At 45.3% G+C, this 19,958-nt stretch overlaps 1 protein-coding gene across 8 annotated transcripts in view; it reads right to left on the reverse strand.

Annotated features, from left to right (window-relative positions):
• The window catches only part of Numa1 (nuclear mitotic apparatus protein 1), a 76,181-nt gene that overhangs the window by 24,822 nt on the left and 31,401 nt on the right, over nt 1-19,958 (reverse strand). For 3 of the 8 annotated variants that reach the window (XM_021166222.3, XM_085841466.1, XM_085841467.1), the window contains exons 2-3: nt 11,527-11,597; nt 2,658-2,743 (exon numbers count right to left, since the gene is read on the reverse strand). In XM_021166222.3, the coding sequence (XP_021021881.1) occupies nt 2,658-2,743; nt 11,527-11,568 (128 nt within the window). In that variant the 5' untranslated portion in view covers nt 11,569-11,597. Of the gene's footprint in view, nt 1-2,657; nt 2,744-11,526; nt 11,598-18,400; nt 18,610-18,838; nt 19,074-19,252; nt 19,529-19,958 lie in introns of those variants that run through there. The other 5 variants (XM_029479347.2, XM_021166223.3, XM_029479346.2 and 2 more) reach the window with 5 other exon arrangements.

Here is a 19,958-nt window from a genome sequence, read left to right on the forward strand (position 1 = left end):
ACAGCCTCCCTGCTTCCCTACAGCCTCCCCTCCCCTTTAGGCCCAGTCTGTTCTAGTCTGTTTAGGCCTGGAGGCAGGAGAAAATTCAAGAACACGACTTTACTCTGATGAAAATGTGTGTTGGGTAAGAAATGCTGACTTGGAGCATGGGGTCCTTCTATAAAACGTGGCACTCAGCTAAGCCATTTGCAGTACAATAAAGTTTTGTGGGAACCTCTGAGAGGAAATGGCAAAATGTATGGGAAGCTATGTTAAACAGTTAGAGTGGCTCAACTCTAACTGTCAGAAAACATGGGAAACACGGCCAAAGTAGAGTGAAGAGAGAAGCCCATGAGAAGAGAAAACAGGGCCAAAATATGAAACAAAATGGGTGATGCCGAGGGTCTGAAGTGACAGGACAAAGTTCCCACACTCCACAGTAGGCACAGAAGAAATGGCGAAGGACTCTAAGAGGTGGTGCTAAGAAGCACTCATTCTTGATGAGCAGCCTTGCCTTCCCCAAAGTGCCTAGCAGCCAACGCACAGAAGAGAGAAACAAGGGGGAAGAGTGTGGTGGTTTGTAATGTTTGGCCCAGGGGGTGGCACTATTAGGAGGTTGACCTTGTTGGAGTAGGTGTCACTGTAGGCATGGGCATTAAGACCCTCTTCCTAGTTGACTGAAAGCGAGTCTTCTCCTAGCTGTCTTCAGAACAAGAAGTGCTAACTCAGCTTCTCTAGCTCCACATCTGCCTGGATGCTGCCATCCTCCTGCCTTGATAATGGACTGAACCTCTCAACCTATAAGCCAGCCTCAATTAAATGTTGTCCTTTATAAGACTTGCCTTGGTCATGGTGTCTGTTCACAGCAATAAAACCTAACTAAGACAGAAGTTGGTACCAGGGACTACGGTATTGCTATGATAGGCCTGACCATGCTTTTATTTAAAAGAATGTTTATTTTGGGACTTTGGAAAGCAGTGGAGTCATTTAAGTGGGGCTTAATGAGCTATCCTAGTAGGTATATGGAAGAGTTTGTTGCTGAGAGTGATTTGAAAGGTGCGGATCTGGCCCAAGAGGTTTCAGTGAAAAAGAATTTCAATATATAGCGTAGAAACTGTTTTTGTGGTATTTTGGTGAAGAATGTGGCTGCTTTTTGCCATTGTGTGAAGAGCCTGCCTGGTCAAAAGAGAAAATCCCCAGGAGCCAATGTCAATGTATTTTCCCACTAAATGAACAAACAATAAAAATGCCCAGTGGCCTGCCAATCCGTACTCCTTCCCTTAAGAACAAGCCTTCTGATTCAGAGCAGTTCCAGGAGACGATCAGAAAGGTAACAGTCACAGCACCCTAAGAATGCCTGTTTTCCCAAAGGCAACTGCTCTGTGTCATCGTGTATCTGACACAGATGTAAAGTCTAATATGAGATCTTAATATCTGGCAGCCTAAGGCTAATCAGGCAGCACTCTACAGTGGAAAATGGGTACTGAATTTCTCTTTGAAAACATTTCCTCCAGGAATAAACCTAGAGTGGCTAAAGCAAGGACAAACCCTGTCCTTACCTCTGGATTGTGGGGCAGGAGCTTCCTCACAAGCCTTCTTCTGAAGAGCAGAGGATGCTAATGAGGCTAAGGAAATTCAGAAGAAACTCAGGAAGCTCACCAACAAGACACTTCCTATGAGTTGTATAAGCAGCGTGGAGAAGAGACGCTTTCCTGAAGGTCTAGCAAACTGCACACGGAACTCAAAAGACCCACTTTTGCTGAGCTGTCTGACACCCATGACACCCATTCTAGCATGAACGCTCGGGTGGTGCAACTGTCTGAGTCACCTGTGCTCCTGTAAGTAAGTAATAAACTCGTGGATTCCCCACAGTAGACGGGCAGAATGGTTTTTGGTCTGTTGCCAGCACCCTATCTGAGGTGCTTGGTCATGTCTATGCATCTTCCCAGAGAAAGTCATACAACATGGACCACCTATTGCTTTTGCAAACAAGTCAAGGAAATATATCTTTCCTTTTTCAAAAAAAAAGGTTTTTTGTGTATGGTTCCTTTAAAGTTGTTTCAAAACCCTGTAAAATACTCCTACTCCTAACACCAAATTTCAAGGATAACACAAACTACCCTAGTGGGATTATCTGTACTGGGCTGCTCAGCCTTATCCACTTAAACACACCTGGCTGGGCCAGTGAGGAGACTCCGAAGGTAAAAAGCAGTAGACACCAAGTCTGATAACCTGAGTTTAATGCCTACCACCCTTAATGGAAGGAGAGAACCAACTCCCGAAAGGTATCCTCTGACTCCACATCAACGAAGTGACACACAAACATCCATACTCGCACGCACACATGCCTGCCCCCCGCCCGCCCCCCACACTAATGAGATTGAAAGGCAGAAGTGACTGGTGAAGAGAGGATTACAGAAGACTAAATTTGAGACAGGAAATTGGAAGTCCTTGGAGGTAGTCTCTTGGTATTGTGCCTTGAAGCAATGGGGCCTTGAAGAGCCCCCTGTGTCAGAGTAGGAAGTCTCTGGATAGGACAAGACTGAAACCTCTTCCATTAAAAGGCCTACTGACTAGAAAGGAAAGGTCAAGGCCCACTTAGCCCTCTAACATCCCAATCCCACCTGGTGTTCTGGTCAGTCCCCACACTGGCTGAGGTCTGGAGAACACATACTCACATGGTGTTAATAATCTTGATGAAGATGCTGCAGTCCTGGAGCTGCAGCACTGTCTCCACGGGGTCAGCAACATGCAGACTGTTCACCTACGACCAAAATGGAAGAATCTGCTGAGACACTTAAAAATGCCGGAAGCATGCAGTTCACAGCATCCCCCAGATACTAGCACCACCTAATTCCCTAGCTTCTACTTCCCAGTGCTGGGGTTGCAAGTATACATGTGCTATACCAGGCCACCAAGATTCTTAATCTATACCCACTCAGCCAGTGAGTGTACCCATACAGTCATCGTAGACAAACCGACTATCAGGCTTTCACCATTAAGAGCCTACGAGGAGAGCTTCCCCAGAGTCCTGGAGCACATTCAATGCAATGGAAAGACTTAGATCTAGCAACAAGACTCAGCAGATAACTGCACCCACAAGGTCAAGGAGTAGACCTCTGCTTTGTACATGTGCGTACATGCTAAACTAATAAGTGTAAAAACAATAATTGTTTGCAAACATATGCTTTAGTCTGCAGGAAAGAGGAAGAAACAATGAAAGAACAAAATAAATTGTTTTTTAAAAGAAAAAGCAGCTCAATTCTCACTTATGATCCAACTGCCTGTTCTTTTTAACGCTATAAAATTCATCACAAGTCACACACAAATATTTCAAGTACACAAGATATTCAACAGCATTTGCAGCTAACTTCTATAGGAGAGTCCATAAATTAATTCCATAGGCACTTGGGCTCAAATTTACCTCTACTCCTGCTAATTAACTACATTTGAAGCAAAAAGAAGGGAAGAAGACAAGGTCCACTTAGGAATAAGGCTATCTCTTAACAATTTCAGAAAGTGGTTATGTGAAATCAACTAGGATCTACTGTTTGTTAATGTGGTCTTTAAAGGGAAATAGGCTTAGATCCACTGAGATGGCTCAGTAGATAGACAGACTCACTTGCTGCCAAGCCTGTCAACCTGAGTTCCATCTCTAGGTCCAACACAGGAGAAAAAGAGAACCAACTACTGTAAGCTGTCTTCTGAGTCTACACACACAGGTACTCATGCACATACAAAATAAGTGTCTAAAACTGAAGCAGTAGGTTAAGTCAGCACAGTAGACCATGCCTATAACCTCAGCCCCTGGGAAGCTGAGAAAGAGGGATCACTGGTAGTTCAGGATAGTATGGGCTACACAGCAAGGTCCTAGCCCTCACATACATATATCTTAAGATAATGAAATGGGCTGCTGAAGGGGATGGCTGAGCAATTAAAGAGCACTGATTGCTTTTGCAGAGGGCCTGGGTTCAACTCCAGCACCCACATTGGCAGTTCACAACCATCTGTAAACTCCAGGCACCTTCTCAGGCACCAGGCAAGCCTGTGGTACACAGACATATATACAGGCAAAACAAAACAAAACAAAACACCCTATACATATAAAAATGAACTAATTAAATTTTAAAAAATAGGGGGCTGGAAAAGATGGCTCGAGGGTGAGTCTTCTGGAGGGCCTGAGTCAATTCCCAGCACCCACACCAGGGAGCTCACTGTCAGGTCCAAAAGCCCCACACCACCCCTATCTCTGCCATTCCTTTCTCCCTACAAGCAGTGCCTAAACAGAAAGATTATTACTGTGTAAACAAGCTTAAAGGTTCCTGTTTACTAGAAAAACAGACCTTTTAAGATTTTTCTGTGGATAAGAAACCACCATTAATTCTATAGAAACCTCCCTTAACCTTCCCCCATCAGTTCAGCACCCCACCCTGATGACTGCCATGTAAAATCTACTTGCTTATTTGCCATTTGCTCTTCTCGGATCCCACCCCTACAGATGGCTGTGATGGTTTGAATAAAAATTGCCCCCACAGGACCACAGGGAGTTGCACTATTAAGAGGTGTGGCCTTGTTGGAGGAAGTATGTTTCAGTTCTTTTGCTGCTGCCTGTGGATCAAGATGTAGAACTCTCAGCAACTTCTCCAGCACCATGTCTGCCTGCATGCCACCATGCTCCATGCTAACAATGGATTAAATCTCTGAACTGCAATCCAGCCCCAATGAAATGTTTTCCTTTATAAGAGTTGCTGTAGTCAGGGCTGGTGAGATGGCTCAGTGGTTAAGAGCACTGACTGCTCTTTCGGAGGTCATGAGTTCAAATCCCAGCAACCACATGGTAGCTCACAACCATCCTTAATGAGAAACAAATTTAAAAAAGAAAAAAAAAAAAACCTATGGGTGTGGGAGACTTGCTGTAGTCATGGTGTCTCTTCACAGCAACAGAAATCTTAACGACCTTGGCTGTTTGGTTCCCTATAAATCTTTCTTTCTGCCCACAAAGCAGCCTGGTTTCATAGTTTCTCTGTGCCATCACTTACATTTGGTGCCTGAAATCTGGGAGGGACACTTAACCCTCTAGCAGGTCCTGTCCCTCCTGGCTGAATCAAGCTGTTCATGTTTGACCCTTCCAGGTCAGATCACTGCTGCTGGCTCCTGCCACCTACCATATTCAACTCCAATTTCAAAGTCCACCTCTTCAGCTGCTTCCCCTTCACCTACTATAACCATTTGCCTCTTCTGCCTCAGCAGAGCTGCCTGCTCTGTCTCTCAGCCCGTGGAGTCTATCACAAGGTTGTGCTGGTATCAAGCAGCCTCCCTACACCCTTTTGGGTGTCCCATCTTGTGGAGGACGGACTTCCCTCCACTGACCCTGAGCTTCTCTCTGACACATCTCTAGGTCCACCCAGAGTCACACAGGATTGAAATTCTTGTCAACACAGCACTCAACCCTCTGAGCCCCTCCCATTTCCTTGCTCCGCCCCTGATTTCCTCCCGACCTGTGTCCCTAAACATGACTGTATTAGCCATGACTGCTAACTATATTCAAGAACAAGCTTCTAAAAAGATTGTTTTAAGGTAAGGAGCATGTTTAATGAATACGGTTTATGAATTCCTAAGGTCCTTTCAGGTAGCAGAAACTGACCTGAAGATGTGTGCCTCCAGCTATGTGGAGAGACTGTAAAGGTGCACTATGAAGACAATCAGAAGAGTGAAGCTCCTAGTCTCTCTGTGAACTTTATGGTTTAAAGTTTATTCTGATGCTAAGGAATCCTCAATTGAAATTTTTAAGGCTCAAACTCAATAGGAATAAATCTGTAAAATCCTAATCTTATAAAAGGTACTAACTTGTTATAAATTGTTAAAGATAATTAAGACATGCAAGTTAATGGTAAGCTTAAGCCTTCTGTCCATGTTGTCAGGTTAAGCCTAAGACAATTAAAAGAAAATAAATGCCTGCTCCCGATGGAAGCCCTGAGGTCTTCTCCAGAAGATGGGGCAGTGGACTTCACTTTGAACTTGCTTCCATGTGGCTGCAATAATTACTAGGTGAAGAACCTCCTTCACCTTACCCACCACCAGGAACCTGCCGGAACCGTGGACACGAGACAAATATAAAAATATACTTCCTGTCCTTGCCTCACCAAGCTGGGTCAGTTCCCCAAGTCCCTCTGCTGGGAAAACTCTTGCATTTTCTGGACCTGGAAGCCTACGACTGATACAACCCTGGGACCTCTGCCCCCCAACAAAGCCATGGAGATCATCATGAAGGATCCCAGGTCGGCTGCGTTAGAAGCCAGTCAGTCTCTGCCGTCTAAATTGATACAGAGGGAATCTGGTCTCTACATCGTACTCAAATGTATCCTCAGATTTCTGTGATGGAGTTGATGGTGGGCTCCAGCTTTATCACTACAGCCAACCTCAACCAGCGCCTCCCTGTAAGCTGCAATTGCCAGATTATAAAGCTAGACAGACCTGCCCTACAGTGTGTGACACAGGCAGGCCATAGACATCTGCACCTGCTTGCCACACAGAAGGGACAGAAGATGCCATTCAGGTGCCTGCCAGCCATGAGGCCAGCCTGCACCAGGAGCCACCACAACGTGTAAGTCTGTGGTGGTCAGATAGGAGAGAAAGAGTGGAGCAGCTTAAGTATTATGAAGATGGAACTAGAGACCCCAGGGTGGAAAGGAGTAGCCTGTTGTGAGTTGCCAGCCCTGCTTCCTGGGCTCATGGTGAGGTCCCAGCCAGAGCTGCTGCTGAGGACCATGTCTGAGTCTGTGGCTCCATAGAGGCAAGGGTCATTATCAATGCCCATGGTTCATACTGCTACAAGAGAACATGAGGATATCCCTGGTCAGGGCAGCCATGAAGGAGCACCTGGATGTCTAGAGACTGTGCAAAACTGACCCTGCCCTTCACTGGATGTGGCGCTCTGAGAGCTGGCCCTGATGCCCTGGTGAGCCAGTCCTGAGAATATGTGTGGGAGAGCTGACACTGCCATGGGGTCTGCCATGGGGTAGCACAGGTGCAGAGGTGATGCTCCCTGCCCCTGATACCTCAGGTAGGACAGCTACCAACAGGGTCAGGAGCTTGGGAAAGCTAGCCCTGAACATCACCTGGACAGCACAGCAGAGATGACTCTGGTCAGGGCTCAGGTGAGCCAGCCCCAAGTACAAGAACATGAGAGAGCTGGCCCCTTCACTCATCATTCTCTGGTGTAAGGTGACGTAGTTACTCTTTGCTACCTGTGGCAATTGGGAGAGGTGGCCCTGGGGTCATGAGAGCAAGAATGCTAGCCCTGCTCCTTGCCTGGGCAGTACAGTAGGGCTGGCCCTGGTCAAAGGGTACAGGTGAGCCAGTTCTGAAGTCCAGAACTCGGGAGAGCTGGCCTGCACTCATCTGGCATGAGGTGGCATGGTTGCAGGAGTGATGCCCTCCCTGCCCCCTGCCCCCTTGACACCTACAATAGCTGAGAGAACTGGCCCTGGGGTCATGAGAGCAGGAGTTAGCCCTGCTCCTTCAGTGGCTGTAGCAATCAGAAATGTGGGCCTTGCACCTAATCTGGGCATCACAGTGAAACTGGCTCTGAAGGCATGGGTGCTGTGAGGTGGTCCCCAAGGGCATGATAGCAAGAGAGCTGACTCTCCCTCCTGCTGATGGTGGCATTGGATGGCCAAGAAAGAGCAATGCTGGAGAGTTCCCTCTCGTAGTGTGGAGAAGAGAAAGCCAGAGTGGGCTGACCAGCTATGCTACCGCTCAGGCCCAGATCCAGGGCTCTGAGATGACCCACGGAAAAATCTCTATTATTTGTAAATGGTTGGGACGTGTCAAAGGACCAGTCCTGCTCTTCCAAAACTGTAGGATCTCCATGACACAGGGCAACAACAGGATAACCAGGAGTCCTGATGAGGATACAATATCAGTGGTGTCGCAGAAGGCAGAGATCTTGAACCAGAGCAATGACTCATTGCAATGAAAGGGAACAGACTGTGGGACACACTGTGACATACTACAGCTTCCATGACAAGAGGTTTCCTCTCCTTTGTTTTTGTTATTTTTGTTTTGTTTATTGTATTTTTATTTGGAAGGAGGTTGCAAGGGTGAAGGATGGATATAAGGGGGCAGGGAGATGAGTGGGACTGAGGGCCTTGATGTGAAATTCACAAAGAATCAATACAAAGTTAAAAAAAAAAAAACAAAAACTCAGGCTTTTTTCCTAGAGCTAGGTGTCCTGCTGAGAGGGGCAAACTCATACACAGGTTTACCCTGATGACAAGCTTCATGTAGAGAAAGGTAAGCTCACAAAACAGGTTTCAACATAAAAAATTTGCTTTTTATTGATTTATAAATATGAGAATGTTTTATTCTGGTGTTGATAGGAAATTCAAAGGTAAAGAAGTTGAGGTTCAGATGTGCAGCACTGTTGGTGCACACCTTTAATCCCAGCACTTGTGAGACAGAGGCAGGCAGACCTCTGTGAGTTCTAGGCCAGCCTGATCTACAGAGCAAGTTCTGGGACAGCCAGGGCTACACAAAGAAACCCTGTACAAAACAAAAAAGCAAGTTGAGGTCTTCCATCCCTAGGCAGAGCATAAACATCAGTGTTAGGACACAGCTCACTGGATAACTCAAGCACTGCTGGTAAGGTCTGCAGCAATTTATCACCACCTACCATTTACAAAAGCGTTCCAAACTATACTTTAAGTAAAACAAAATATAAATCACTGAAATTTTAGAAGAAAAAAAAATATAACCTTTCACCAACAGCATTTTAATACATTCACTTTCAGCATTTTTATGATTATTTTTTTCTTTAAACAGTGCTGGTGATAAAAGACAGGTCTAGTGAACGCAGTCAAGCACCCTACCATGAAGTTCCACCTCTACAGAGCCCTGACAAAATTAGTTTTTGGAGAGGAGTTTCTGGGGCACCAAATTAAGAGTTTCACACTTGCTATTAAATGCTTAATACTCAACTATAGTCTCAGCACTGACGAAGTTTTTTTCTTCTAGTCTTTCCCCTGAGATAATTATTTTAATATTTTTTATTATGTGTACAAATGTGTACCTCCATGAGTTTATGTTTATCAAGAGCCCCTAGAACTGGTTTTATAGGCAAGCCACTAGGTTCATCACCAGCATGGAGATGGTGGTGGTGGAGGAGGAGGAGGAAGAGAAAAAGATCATAACAATGCTGAAAGTGAATTATTAAAATGTTGCTGGTGAAAGGTTTTATTTATTCCTTCCAAAATTTCAGTGACTTATACATTTATAGGCAAATTTGTAAGCTGCCTGATGTGGTCCTAGGACAGACTTTGGTCTCTGCAAATGCAGTGAGTGCTCGGAACTGGTAAGCCGTCTCTCCAGCCACTCTGGGTAATTCTTTAAACGACAATTTTAATTATCGTTTATATAATATATATAATATAATATAATATAATATAATATAATATAATATATATAATATAATATAATAAAACATGTATATGTTTTATTTTGTGTGTAATTGCATATATGTGTGTATGAATATGGTATGTGTGTGTGAGCACATAGTACATGGTATATGTGTTAAGTCAGAGGACAACTTCTGATATCAATCCTCACCAACCTTGTTTGAGATAGGGTGTCTTTTGTTATCACTGTTCATAGCTATGTAGAACAGGCTAGCTGGCTTTTGAGCTTTGGGAATTCTCTTGTCCCTACCTTATACCCTGGCATCGGTGCACTGGGATAGACATAGGCTAACATGCATGACTTTATATAGGTTCTGAGGACTTGAACTTGGCTCAGGTTTATGCTTTATCTACTGAGCCATCTCTCCAGCCCTATTATCTGTATATTTTATGCCATTTTTTCACAAACAAAAGCCCTGTTTTAAGCTGCTATCATAAAATTAATTCATGAGCATTTTGCCTGTTGTACATAGATGCACCAGATGCATGCAGAACCTGAAGACAAAAGATGTCAGGTACCCTCGAGCTGGAGTTACAGAAAGTTGTGAGTCACCATGTGACTGTGAGAACCAAACCTAGGTCTTCTGCAAGAGCAGCAGCAAATGGTTTTAACTGTTGAGCCATCTCTCCTCTCTCCACTCCTAACAATAAATAAATCTTTTTTTTTTAAAGCTAGTCTTCAATCCATTCTAGCAAGAGTAACTTTGGTTGGTGTGAAGGCTGCCAGTGAACTCTCCTCTCCTCTATCGGGAAAAGTCAATGAAGCATTAGCAGAAAAACAAGGGATCATCAACAAATCCTGCTATGAAAATGGTTGGCTGATCAAGAAAATGGAGCTACCTTTCAGAACTGGATGAACTGAGTAAAGAAACACACTGAAAAACACATGAATTACACTGAGAACTGAATATGGTACCCTAAGTAAGCCTGTGCAAAGTGACTTGCTTCAAAACTGTCTTAAATTAAAGGTGGCTAGGAGACTTTAAACAGCTTTTAGCAATACTGATAGAAAACTTAATACTGCTACTGGAGAAAAATCTCCCTTCTTAATGGTTATAGATAAACACAATGTACATCATTTTAATAATAACCAGACTAGACTCTATGGTATTTAGACTAGAATATTTGAGAATATCTATTATAAAAAGTGGTTATAAAAATTCTGTACTTCAGGATAACAATGCTATCCTAAATCTCACATAATATTGTATCTCTTTTACATCCATTTCTGGATTTAGATGAAGACTTAACAATCTTCCCACTGGGAGCACAGGAAAACGTGTATTGTACAGTGTCAGGTGAAAGACAATACTGTCTTAATTTTACCATACACTACATTTGGCTGCTGCTCTTTTTATTCAGTGAAGCAACAATAAAGAACACATAAAATATCCACCTTCATTTTCAAACAGAGGAGAAGGAAGAAATACAGCAATGGGAACAGACAGAAACATGGGAAGACATTGAGGAAGACATTGTTGTTCAAAGGTTAGGTCTTTGAAGACCAAAGTTCCTGCCAACGTGAACCATCAAGGTTAACAGTCAGTCCTTTAGCCAGAAAAGTATACAGCCCAGTGTGATTGTGCATACCTTTGATAGCAGCACTTAAGAGGCAGAAGCAGAGGCAGGAAGAGCTCACTTAGCTCCAGGCCAGGTAAAACTAGTTACATAGTGAGACCCTGTCTCAAACAAAAAAGAAAAGTATACAGAACAGATGAGACTGGGTTTACACTCACAATGTCCCAATGTTCTGTTCCATGACCAAAAGGAATACCTCAGAGAAACCTGCACTGAGCTATATGATATGCAGCAGTATCTATATGAAAAGGTACCTGGTCTGCAAATGAGAAGACTTTGCAGAGCTCTGGCTTACAGAATGTTTTTCTGCTGCACATCTTATTAAAAAAAAGAAAGCAGCCAGGCGTGGTGGCACATGCCTTTAATCCCAGCACTTGGGAGGCAGAGGCAGGCGGATTTCTGAGTTCAAGGCCAGCCTGCTCTACAGAGTGAGATCCAGGACAGCCAGGGCTACACAGAGAAACCCTATCTCAACCCCCACCCCACCCCACCCCCAAAAAAGAAAGCTACTTACCCAAGAGAGGAGCGTAGCTGCCCGGGTGGCATGGAGTGTCATCTTTCTGATTCCAGCTCACTCCAACTCACCTAGAACCCAAGAGAAAAAGCACGGTTAATAAATCGAGATCTCTGGTCAATAAACAGAAGAAAAGCAGTTCCATTTACCAGCTCTGAACACATCAACAAATCACTAGCACTAAATCCACTAAGACAGCACAGAAATGTTGAGACTGCAGAGACTGCATAAATTACTCTAAAGCTTATATTGTCAGGGTTTACTGCAAAGAATCTTGCACTCAACAAAATGCTCATAATCACCCAGTTATGGAAAACACAACATTCAAAGTTTGTCTGTGTTCTGCTCTTTGGGACACAGTACCCTTCAACAAGGAACAGTCATGGTTTTGAAAAACAACCAGGGGCTGGAGAGATGGCTCAGAGGTTAAGAACACTGGGTGTTCTTCCTGAGGTCCTCAGTTCAATTCCCAGCAACTACATGGTGGCTCACAACCATCTATAATGAAATCTGATGCCTTCTTCTAGCCTGCAGACACATGCAGGCAGAAAGCTATATACATAATAAATCTTAAAAAAAAAAAAAAAAAAAAAAAGGCCGGGCACGGTGGCGCAAGCCTTTAATCCCAGCGCTCAGGAGGCAGAGGCAGGTGGATTTCTGAGTTCGAGGCCAGCCTGGTCTACAAAGTTGTACAAAGTTGTAGAGTTCCAGGACAGCCAGAGCTATACAGAGAAACCCAGTCTTGAAAAACCAAAGAGAGAGAGAGAGAGAGAGAGAGAGAGAGAGAGAGAGAGAGAGAGAAAGAGAGAAAGAGAAAGAGACAAAGAGACAAAGAGAAGAAAAACAACCAGGGTCTGAGTACTGATTCCATGGCACCGTGGTCATGTGACTTTAGACAATTAGCATAACCTCCCTCTTTCGTCCACTTCTTCATCTGCAATATGAATCCACATAAACCTTCTTACCTTACTGAAATAATGCAAATAGCACAGTACCTGGCACATAACAGATAATCAACACAAATTATTTCTGTTCTTAAAAAAAGAGGTTGAGGGGCTGGCGAGATGGCTCAGTGGTTAAGAGTGCCGACTGTTCTTCCAAAGATCCAGAGTTCAAATCCCAGCAACCACATGGTGACTCACAACCATCCATAACAAAATCTGATGCCCTATTCTGGAGTGTCTGAAGACAGCTACAGTGTACTTACATATAATAAATAAATAAATTTTTTAAAAAAAGAGGTTGATTTCTGGTTCTGGTTCTATGGACTTGGAGATCTTCCTGCCTCTGCCTCCCTAGCTGGGCTAGGGAGGAATCCGTAGCACCAGCACCAATGGGTACTGGAGATATAAATTCAGGTTCACATACTTGGGCAGTAAGAACTTTACCCGCTAAGCCATCGCCCAAGCACCCCTACCCCCAGGGAACATTATACGATTGGGCACTTGTCCCAGTATTCTTACCCCCAATTTCCTTTGCCCCTGGGAATCTGCCATTTGCCTGCCAACAGATGAGACCCATGGGATCACAGACTTGGGTAAGTATTTCCCAGTACGTCTTATCAGCCCCCATGACTCCCACAATCTCCAAGAGCACAAATGTCCTCTCCTACCTCCTGCACAATGCTCTCTATGTCACTACTCTAGAAAGATGAGCAAGAATAGAAAGGCATTTCACATATACAGTTCTACAAATATTATATCTCTAAAATGTAAGGTCAGTAGAACCAACAGATGCTAAGTACTTTCTGAACACAAAGTACTAGGAATAAAAAAAAAAAAAGACATCATTTTTTGACAATAAGGTACTAAGTCAAGTAACGAAGAAGAGATTCATACTCTGGTAATATACTTCCCATCATGCCTTGGAACCTCCTATCCAAGTGTGCCCTACTCATCCACCAACCAAAAAAGTCTTTTCTTTGTCCCTACTTGTTTTTCCTGTCCTGGAAGCTACTTGAGAAACAGAAGACAGTGACATCACTGCCTTTGAGGGTTTTTTTTTAGAAGGGTGAGGAGTAAAATTAAACATACTTGAATCACTAATAAAAGAAAATAATTAAATGTTAACTGTAAATAACTACTAATTATAACTAACTACTTCCTGACCCTGCAAAACTTAAATGTGGTAACTATCAGCTGTTCTATCAGTGACACAGACTGAGAAATGAGCCAATTTGGTCTTTGGTTGGTCACAAGTAAGGTTTTTCTCAGAAGGACAGACATGCTAAGGGACCCACGTGTTCCTCAGTCCTGGATGATTTCCTTGTGCCTGTCTGTGGGCACTGCCTAGCCCTTGGGACCAGTCCACGATGATCTTAACCAGTGCACTGAAATTAGGCTTCGTGTGTGTGTGTGTGTGTGTGTGTGTGTGTGTGTGTGTGTGTGTGTAGCTGGCCAGCCTATAGCTTGAGAAACCAAACTTAGCCTGTAGGATGGAGTCAACTGCTCAAACTGAGGTGTTCAGATCAGAGTTTTTATAGCTACGTAAAATGCTTACCTAACCTGTGTAAGGTCCTGGGTTCAGTTTCCAGAACTGGAGGAGGAAGTCTCTGTGGTCTTCAGTAACAAGCCAAATGTAGCTTAAACCTCCCTGGCAATGCCCACTACCCAGAAATTTCATTTACAATAGGAAATAAATCTTACCTACTCAAAGACTCTACAGCTATGCTTCTTAAAAAAAAAAAAAAAAAATCACCTGAGGCTTAAGCAACCTCTTTCTTTCATCTCAGAGGCAAAATTTACAAAACCCCTCTGGTGTCCTCCCCAGAAGAACCTACGAGGTACAGAAATTAGGAATCCAATATTTAACACTAGAAACGTCTGAAAGATCTTGTCATCAAGGATCACAAAGAGCACTTCCTCAAGACACCAGAGTGCAGCTTTAGGAAGCAAAGTCACTGCTGGTAATGATGGCTTCTCTGAGTAACAATGATTGAAACCAGTGGCAGATAGTGCTCAGCACTGGGACTACAGCTTTAAGCAGACTTCAGCGCAGCAGCCAAGGGCTCTCAGCCAAAGCACCATCCTCTCCACCCTCCCCCTGAAATCTGAGGCAGGCCCCACCCAGAAGACTGGGTGATGGTGATGGAAAAACAGATTCCCTGCAATTGTAGCCTTCTGTGAGCCATTTCACAGAAGGCTCTGAGACCCATCCCAACTCACTCTGACCACAAGGACAACAAAATCCAGATGGTATTGCAGGACCCTGAACCTTAGAGTTCCCACATACCTGGTTCTTTAAAAATGAAATGTAACCACAATCCAAAAATGAGGCTTCCCAAAAGCTGATAAAGTACCCTTTCTTTTCCCCATTCCAAGGAAGACAGAGAAAAGCAGTGACCTTGCATATTTATTGTCCCTTCTGTCCTCTTTACACTTTCCAAGCTGCCATAACATAGTTCCCTGTATCATGACTAATTTCCACACTTATATCTTCTATAAGCTGGGTGGTGGTGCACAACTTTAATCCCAGCAGTCAGGAGGCAGAAGCAGGGGGATCTCTGTAAATTAGAGGCCAGACTGGTCTACAGACTGAGTTCCAGGACAACTAGGGTTATACAGAGAAACTTTTGTCTTGAAATACAAAAGAAGGAAAGAATGAAGGAAGGAAGTCCTCTATGTTTCCACAAAATATGTGTCAGGAGAAGGACAGAGAAATACACTGCCATCTGGTCTGCACACTCTGGATCTGAAGGAGTTAAAGACTAGCCACAGATTCCTATAAGGGCTGAGGCTAATGTAAACCACCTGCTAGATGCAAGAACCAGACCAGAGAGGGGTCAGGTTGCTCAGCTCTGGAGGTCTCTTCTAAAAAAAATTGTGGTTTTTGGTGATATGCCAGAGGGTCTGTGAGGCAGCCCAACTCCTTCCTCCCATGTGCTACCCCTTAGTCTGGGCTCCAGCTCCCTCTTAACAGCTGTAACACCACCACCTTACCTCAAGATAACACCAAAGTGAACTTTGGTCTTGGCTACTAACCTATTCATGTTCTCAACTTAGGAGCCCCTGCCAGCACTGACCCTCATTCTTTTACTGCTCCTACTCCCAGAATGTTAGGGCCACAGGCTTCCACCTCAAGGTGTCATTCCTCAAACCCACCAGGCCCCAACTCCAAAGTTCCAAAGGCTTAGAGACTCACAGGTAAGAAAATGGCGCAGCATCTGTACACCTGAGTTCAGGCAAAACCTAACTATCAGTTACCCTGCTATAAAAATTCCAGGCTCTTGCACCACTCCCTAAAATAGATACCCTCTCCTTCACCTGAGCAACTTCTGCTCTGTTGGACTGAACACTGATGTTGGGAGTTCCTCTGGGAGGAATACATCAAGAGACACAGGCCACTAACCTGTGACTTGGATCGTACCTGGTTTGCTACCTTAGAGGGCCCTGACAAAGGCCAAGCTACCTTGATAAAATGTTTATTCATTATACATGGGAGGTGGAGACAGGAGGATTGCTTGTACCCAGTCTTAACAACAACAACAACAATAGCAAAGCCAGATGTAGTGGTTCATACCCTCAGAAAGCAGAGGCAGGCGCATCTTTGTGAATGTAAAGCCAGCTTGGTCCACATACCAAGTTCCAGGCCAGTCAGGGTGACATAGGAAAATCATTTCTCAAAAAAACAAAAACAAAAACAAACAAACAAATTAAAGGGGGGGGGGGCAGGAGAGATGGCTCAGTTGTTAAGAGCACTGACTGTTCTTCCAGGGTTTCAGAGTTCAATTCCCAGCAACCACATGGTGGCTCACAACCATCTGTAATGGGATCTGATGCCCTCTTATGGTGTGTCTGAAGAGAGCTACAGTGTACTCATTAAACAAACAAATAACAAACAAAAACAGAGGAGCTGAAGGACATTGCAACCCCATAGGAAGAACAACATCAGCTGGCCGGACCACCTAGTGTTCCCAGACTTTAGATCAGGAACCAAGGAGTGCATGGGGATGGAGTGCACACGTGACTCCAAATACTTATGTAGCAGAGGACCACCTTGCCTAACAGCACTGGGAGGGGAGGCCCTTGGTCCTGTGGAGGTTTAATGCCCCAGCTTAGGGGGATGCTGAAGCAGCAGGGTGGGAGAGAGTGGGTGGGTGGGGGAGCACCCTCATGGAGGCAAAGGAGTGGGGGTAGAGGATGGATGTAGAATGGAGAGGTTTGTGGAGGGGTAACAGGCAAGTGGGATATCACTTGAGATGTAAACGAATAGAATGATTAATTTAAAAAAAGAAAGGAAATAAACAAAAAACAAAAAACAACCAAACAAAAATTAAATCCCAAACAACAAAAGGAGCTGTCTTGCTGGTGTGTCCTCTGGCTAACAAAGGGGCTCAGTTGTTTTGAGATGGTTTTCCTTTAGTTTTTAAAGACAGGTGTTCTCTGTGTAAACCTGACTACCCTAGAACTTGCTCTGTAGACCAGACTGGGCTCCAACTCAGAGATCTGCCTGCCTTTGCTCCCCAAGTGCTGGGATTAAAGACGTGCACCACCACCATTCATACCAAAAGAAAAAAGGGGGGGAAAAGGCCAAGAAAAGCATTATCTTTTCTCTATTATGGAGAAAAGCCCTGAGTAGGCTGTGTGGACAAGTCAATTGTTTCTCAGCATTTCTGCACTCAAAAGCAAATGAAGTTACTGGATGAATTCTCTACTTGCTCTAAGGCACTAACTTTCAGCTCAGGCCTCTCCCTCTGCACACACACCACTCTCTTTGTAACCTAGATTTCTGACCAGAGTTCTGAGAATCTGGAAAGGAATGAAAAGACTTCAGGAAAAACCCACATTCTGTTGTTTCTTTAAAAAAAAAAAATCGTCCTTGGTGACTCCCACCTCTAGAGCACTTTGAAAGGCTGAGGCAGGAAGATGGCTCTGAGTTCTAAGGCAGGTAAGGCCACATAATCAAGACCCTTGTCTCAAAAAAGGGGAAAGAGGAGGAGGCAAAGAGTTTTTTTAATGACCTAAAAGCCTCAGGAGAACTGAGAAACTCCCAGAAGTAAGGATGACAGGCACATAACACCTAGGAACAGGGAAGCTCCTGACAAGAAAGTCCAAACACCAACCCTTGAGTTTTGAGAATGCAGAGTACAGATCTGCAGAAGCAATCGCCAACCTTCAAAAGTTCCCTTTTCTGCCCTATAAAACCCCAAGCCCTTTGTATCTCTTCAGCCTCCACTCCCCAGAGAGACTGTTGCCCTTCATTGTTCTAATTAAAGGACAATCTGCTTCTGTTGAGGTCAGTCTATTTTCACATTGCCGGGTTTAATCCAGAGCTAACAATACTGATCCTAGTCCTTTCCCCCATATTCTGTAAGGTCATGATCGGAAAAATGTTATCAGAAAAGTTGCAATCATGAACTAGACTGCGGCCTACAGGCAGATACTGTGTGAAGTGCCTGCGCAAGCGCACATACACAGCCCTCTGGGGCAGTTCATCAGCACCTACCCTCAACCACTACATTCACACACTCAGATCCCTGGCAGCTGACAAAAAAAAAAAAAAAAAAAAAGACACGTTTTCATTGTCCAACACCGCAAAAACATCTAAGACCACACAAGGAAACAGGGAAACCCTCTACTGGGCCGTCTCTATAGCTCTAGGACAGGCGCACACATTACTCCCTCCAAACAAAAACATGCTGACATCTATGAGGGGAAAGAAAGGCGCCAACTCCCGGATGTTGGCAAGCTCTGCGCAGGGCCAGCGCCTGTCTCTCAGTGTTTACTTGCTCTCCCTTTCCTCTCCCTCCCCTTTAAGAATGGCGCAGCAAAGGGAGGTGAGGGGGATGAACCACCCCACCCTCTCGTCCATTTTTTGAACAAAACAAACCCGAGAAAGAGTGAGGGAGAAAAAGTCTTAGTGCTGGGGGCCTTACCGGACTCCTAAAGCCAAACGTATCTACAGGTTTTAATCCGCCATTAGCATTTAAATCTTGAAAGGACAGGAGTAAGGGGGGGCAGTGGAAAGTAACCCCACACACAAAAGAAAAGTTGTTGGGTTTCTTCTCAGTCGGCCAGGCAGAAGCAATCTTCCTGGCTGACAGCCAGAAGTGCGTCACAGCCAGGAGTCTGCTTTCTTTAAAGGCACAGCGAGCTTCCGCGCGGTCTGGGAGCAACAGCGAAGCCAAGAGCTCTGGGGGAGGGGGAGCGCCTACCAGGAGGACCCAGGTGAAGCCTGCCCCTGCCCTAAAAACTGAGCAGGACGTGCGGGGGCGGGGAGGGTGGCTAGGGCGCAAGCCCGCAGGCTCCATTGCTGAAGGGAGAGCACGCGCAGCAAGGGCTGGAGGCTGTGGCGTAAACACACAAAAACGCACCCGCGGTGGCCGGCCTCACCAACCTGAGATGGCCAGGACACTCCCCCTTCGCTGCTTTCCAGCAGGGCTTAAGGCAGTAGCAGTGACGGCCTGTCCACCTCCGAGACCAGCCCTATCCGGCAGGCCCAGAGCCGCCGAGCCCACGGCCAGCCCCTGGCGGGAAACGCGCCCGGCGCAGAGGAAGCCTGGGAGCCGAGCGCAGGGAGCCGCACGGCGCAGGCCTTGTACAGGGCAGCTTCCTGCGGCGCGGCGAGGGGGGCGTGTCCGCAGGCGCGCGGCCGCCCGCCGGCTCCCCGCCACACAAAGCGCAGGCCTCCTCAGAGCGCCCTGCCTGCCTGCCTGCCCGCCCGCCTGCCCGCCCTAGGACTTGGCCACCCTAGCCCGTTCTCCGCAGGAAATCTCTTCAGCCCCTACCTTCTGTATAGCAAGGCCAAGATGTCATGCTGTGTGCCTGCTCCTCCCACTCAGCCACCCAAACGAGCGGCCCAGGCAGTTTCTAGCCGCGGAGCGCAGGCCAGGCTCTTCTGTCCCGATAGCTGCGCTATTGTTGACTGGAATGGCCGCCAAAATCCCAGCTGTGCTGCCAGAACCTAATCCGCTGTTCCTGTGGGCATTTGTGGGGAGGGGCCGAGGGGCCAAGGCACAGTTCTGAGTATGGCAGGCGCTGGCTAGAGCCCTCAACAGACACAGGGTCTCATCATCCTCAGAGTCTGCTGCAACTATATGACTAAAAGAAATGTCACACTCAGACAAGATCACGACAGCGTTGCCACCCACTGGACACCTGCTGGGATAATTAAAAGGAATTCCCTCACTTTACAACTAGAAACATTTAATGAAGTATGTGTAATGTACTGCTATTAAACATTGTTAATACCCATACAAGAATTATACCCAACGTCTGAGTTAGGGTTATAATTCCACAGATCAGAAATGACTACAAGTTTTATCCCAAGATGGTACATGTTAACTCATATAAAAGATGTAAGGAAACTAACCAGTTTAGATGAGGGAAGGATTAGAAAACTGAAATGATATTTTAATCTGGATCTTCAAGCACAAAATCAAAGTTTTCCTCTCGGGAAAGGGAGAAGAAAGCAGAAAGGTGTGGTAGCAGTGA

This window comes from Mus caroli, unplaced genomic scaffold (genome assembly GCF_978045245.1).
Source record: "Mus caroli unplaced genomic scaffold, Mus_caroli_1 scaffold_8, whole genome shotgun sequence".
NCBI classification, from domain to species: domain Eukaryota; kingdom Metazoa; phylum Chordata; class Mammalia; order Rodentia; family Muridae; genus Mus; species Mus caroli.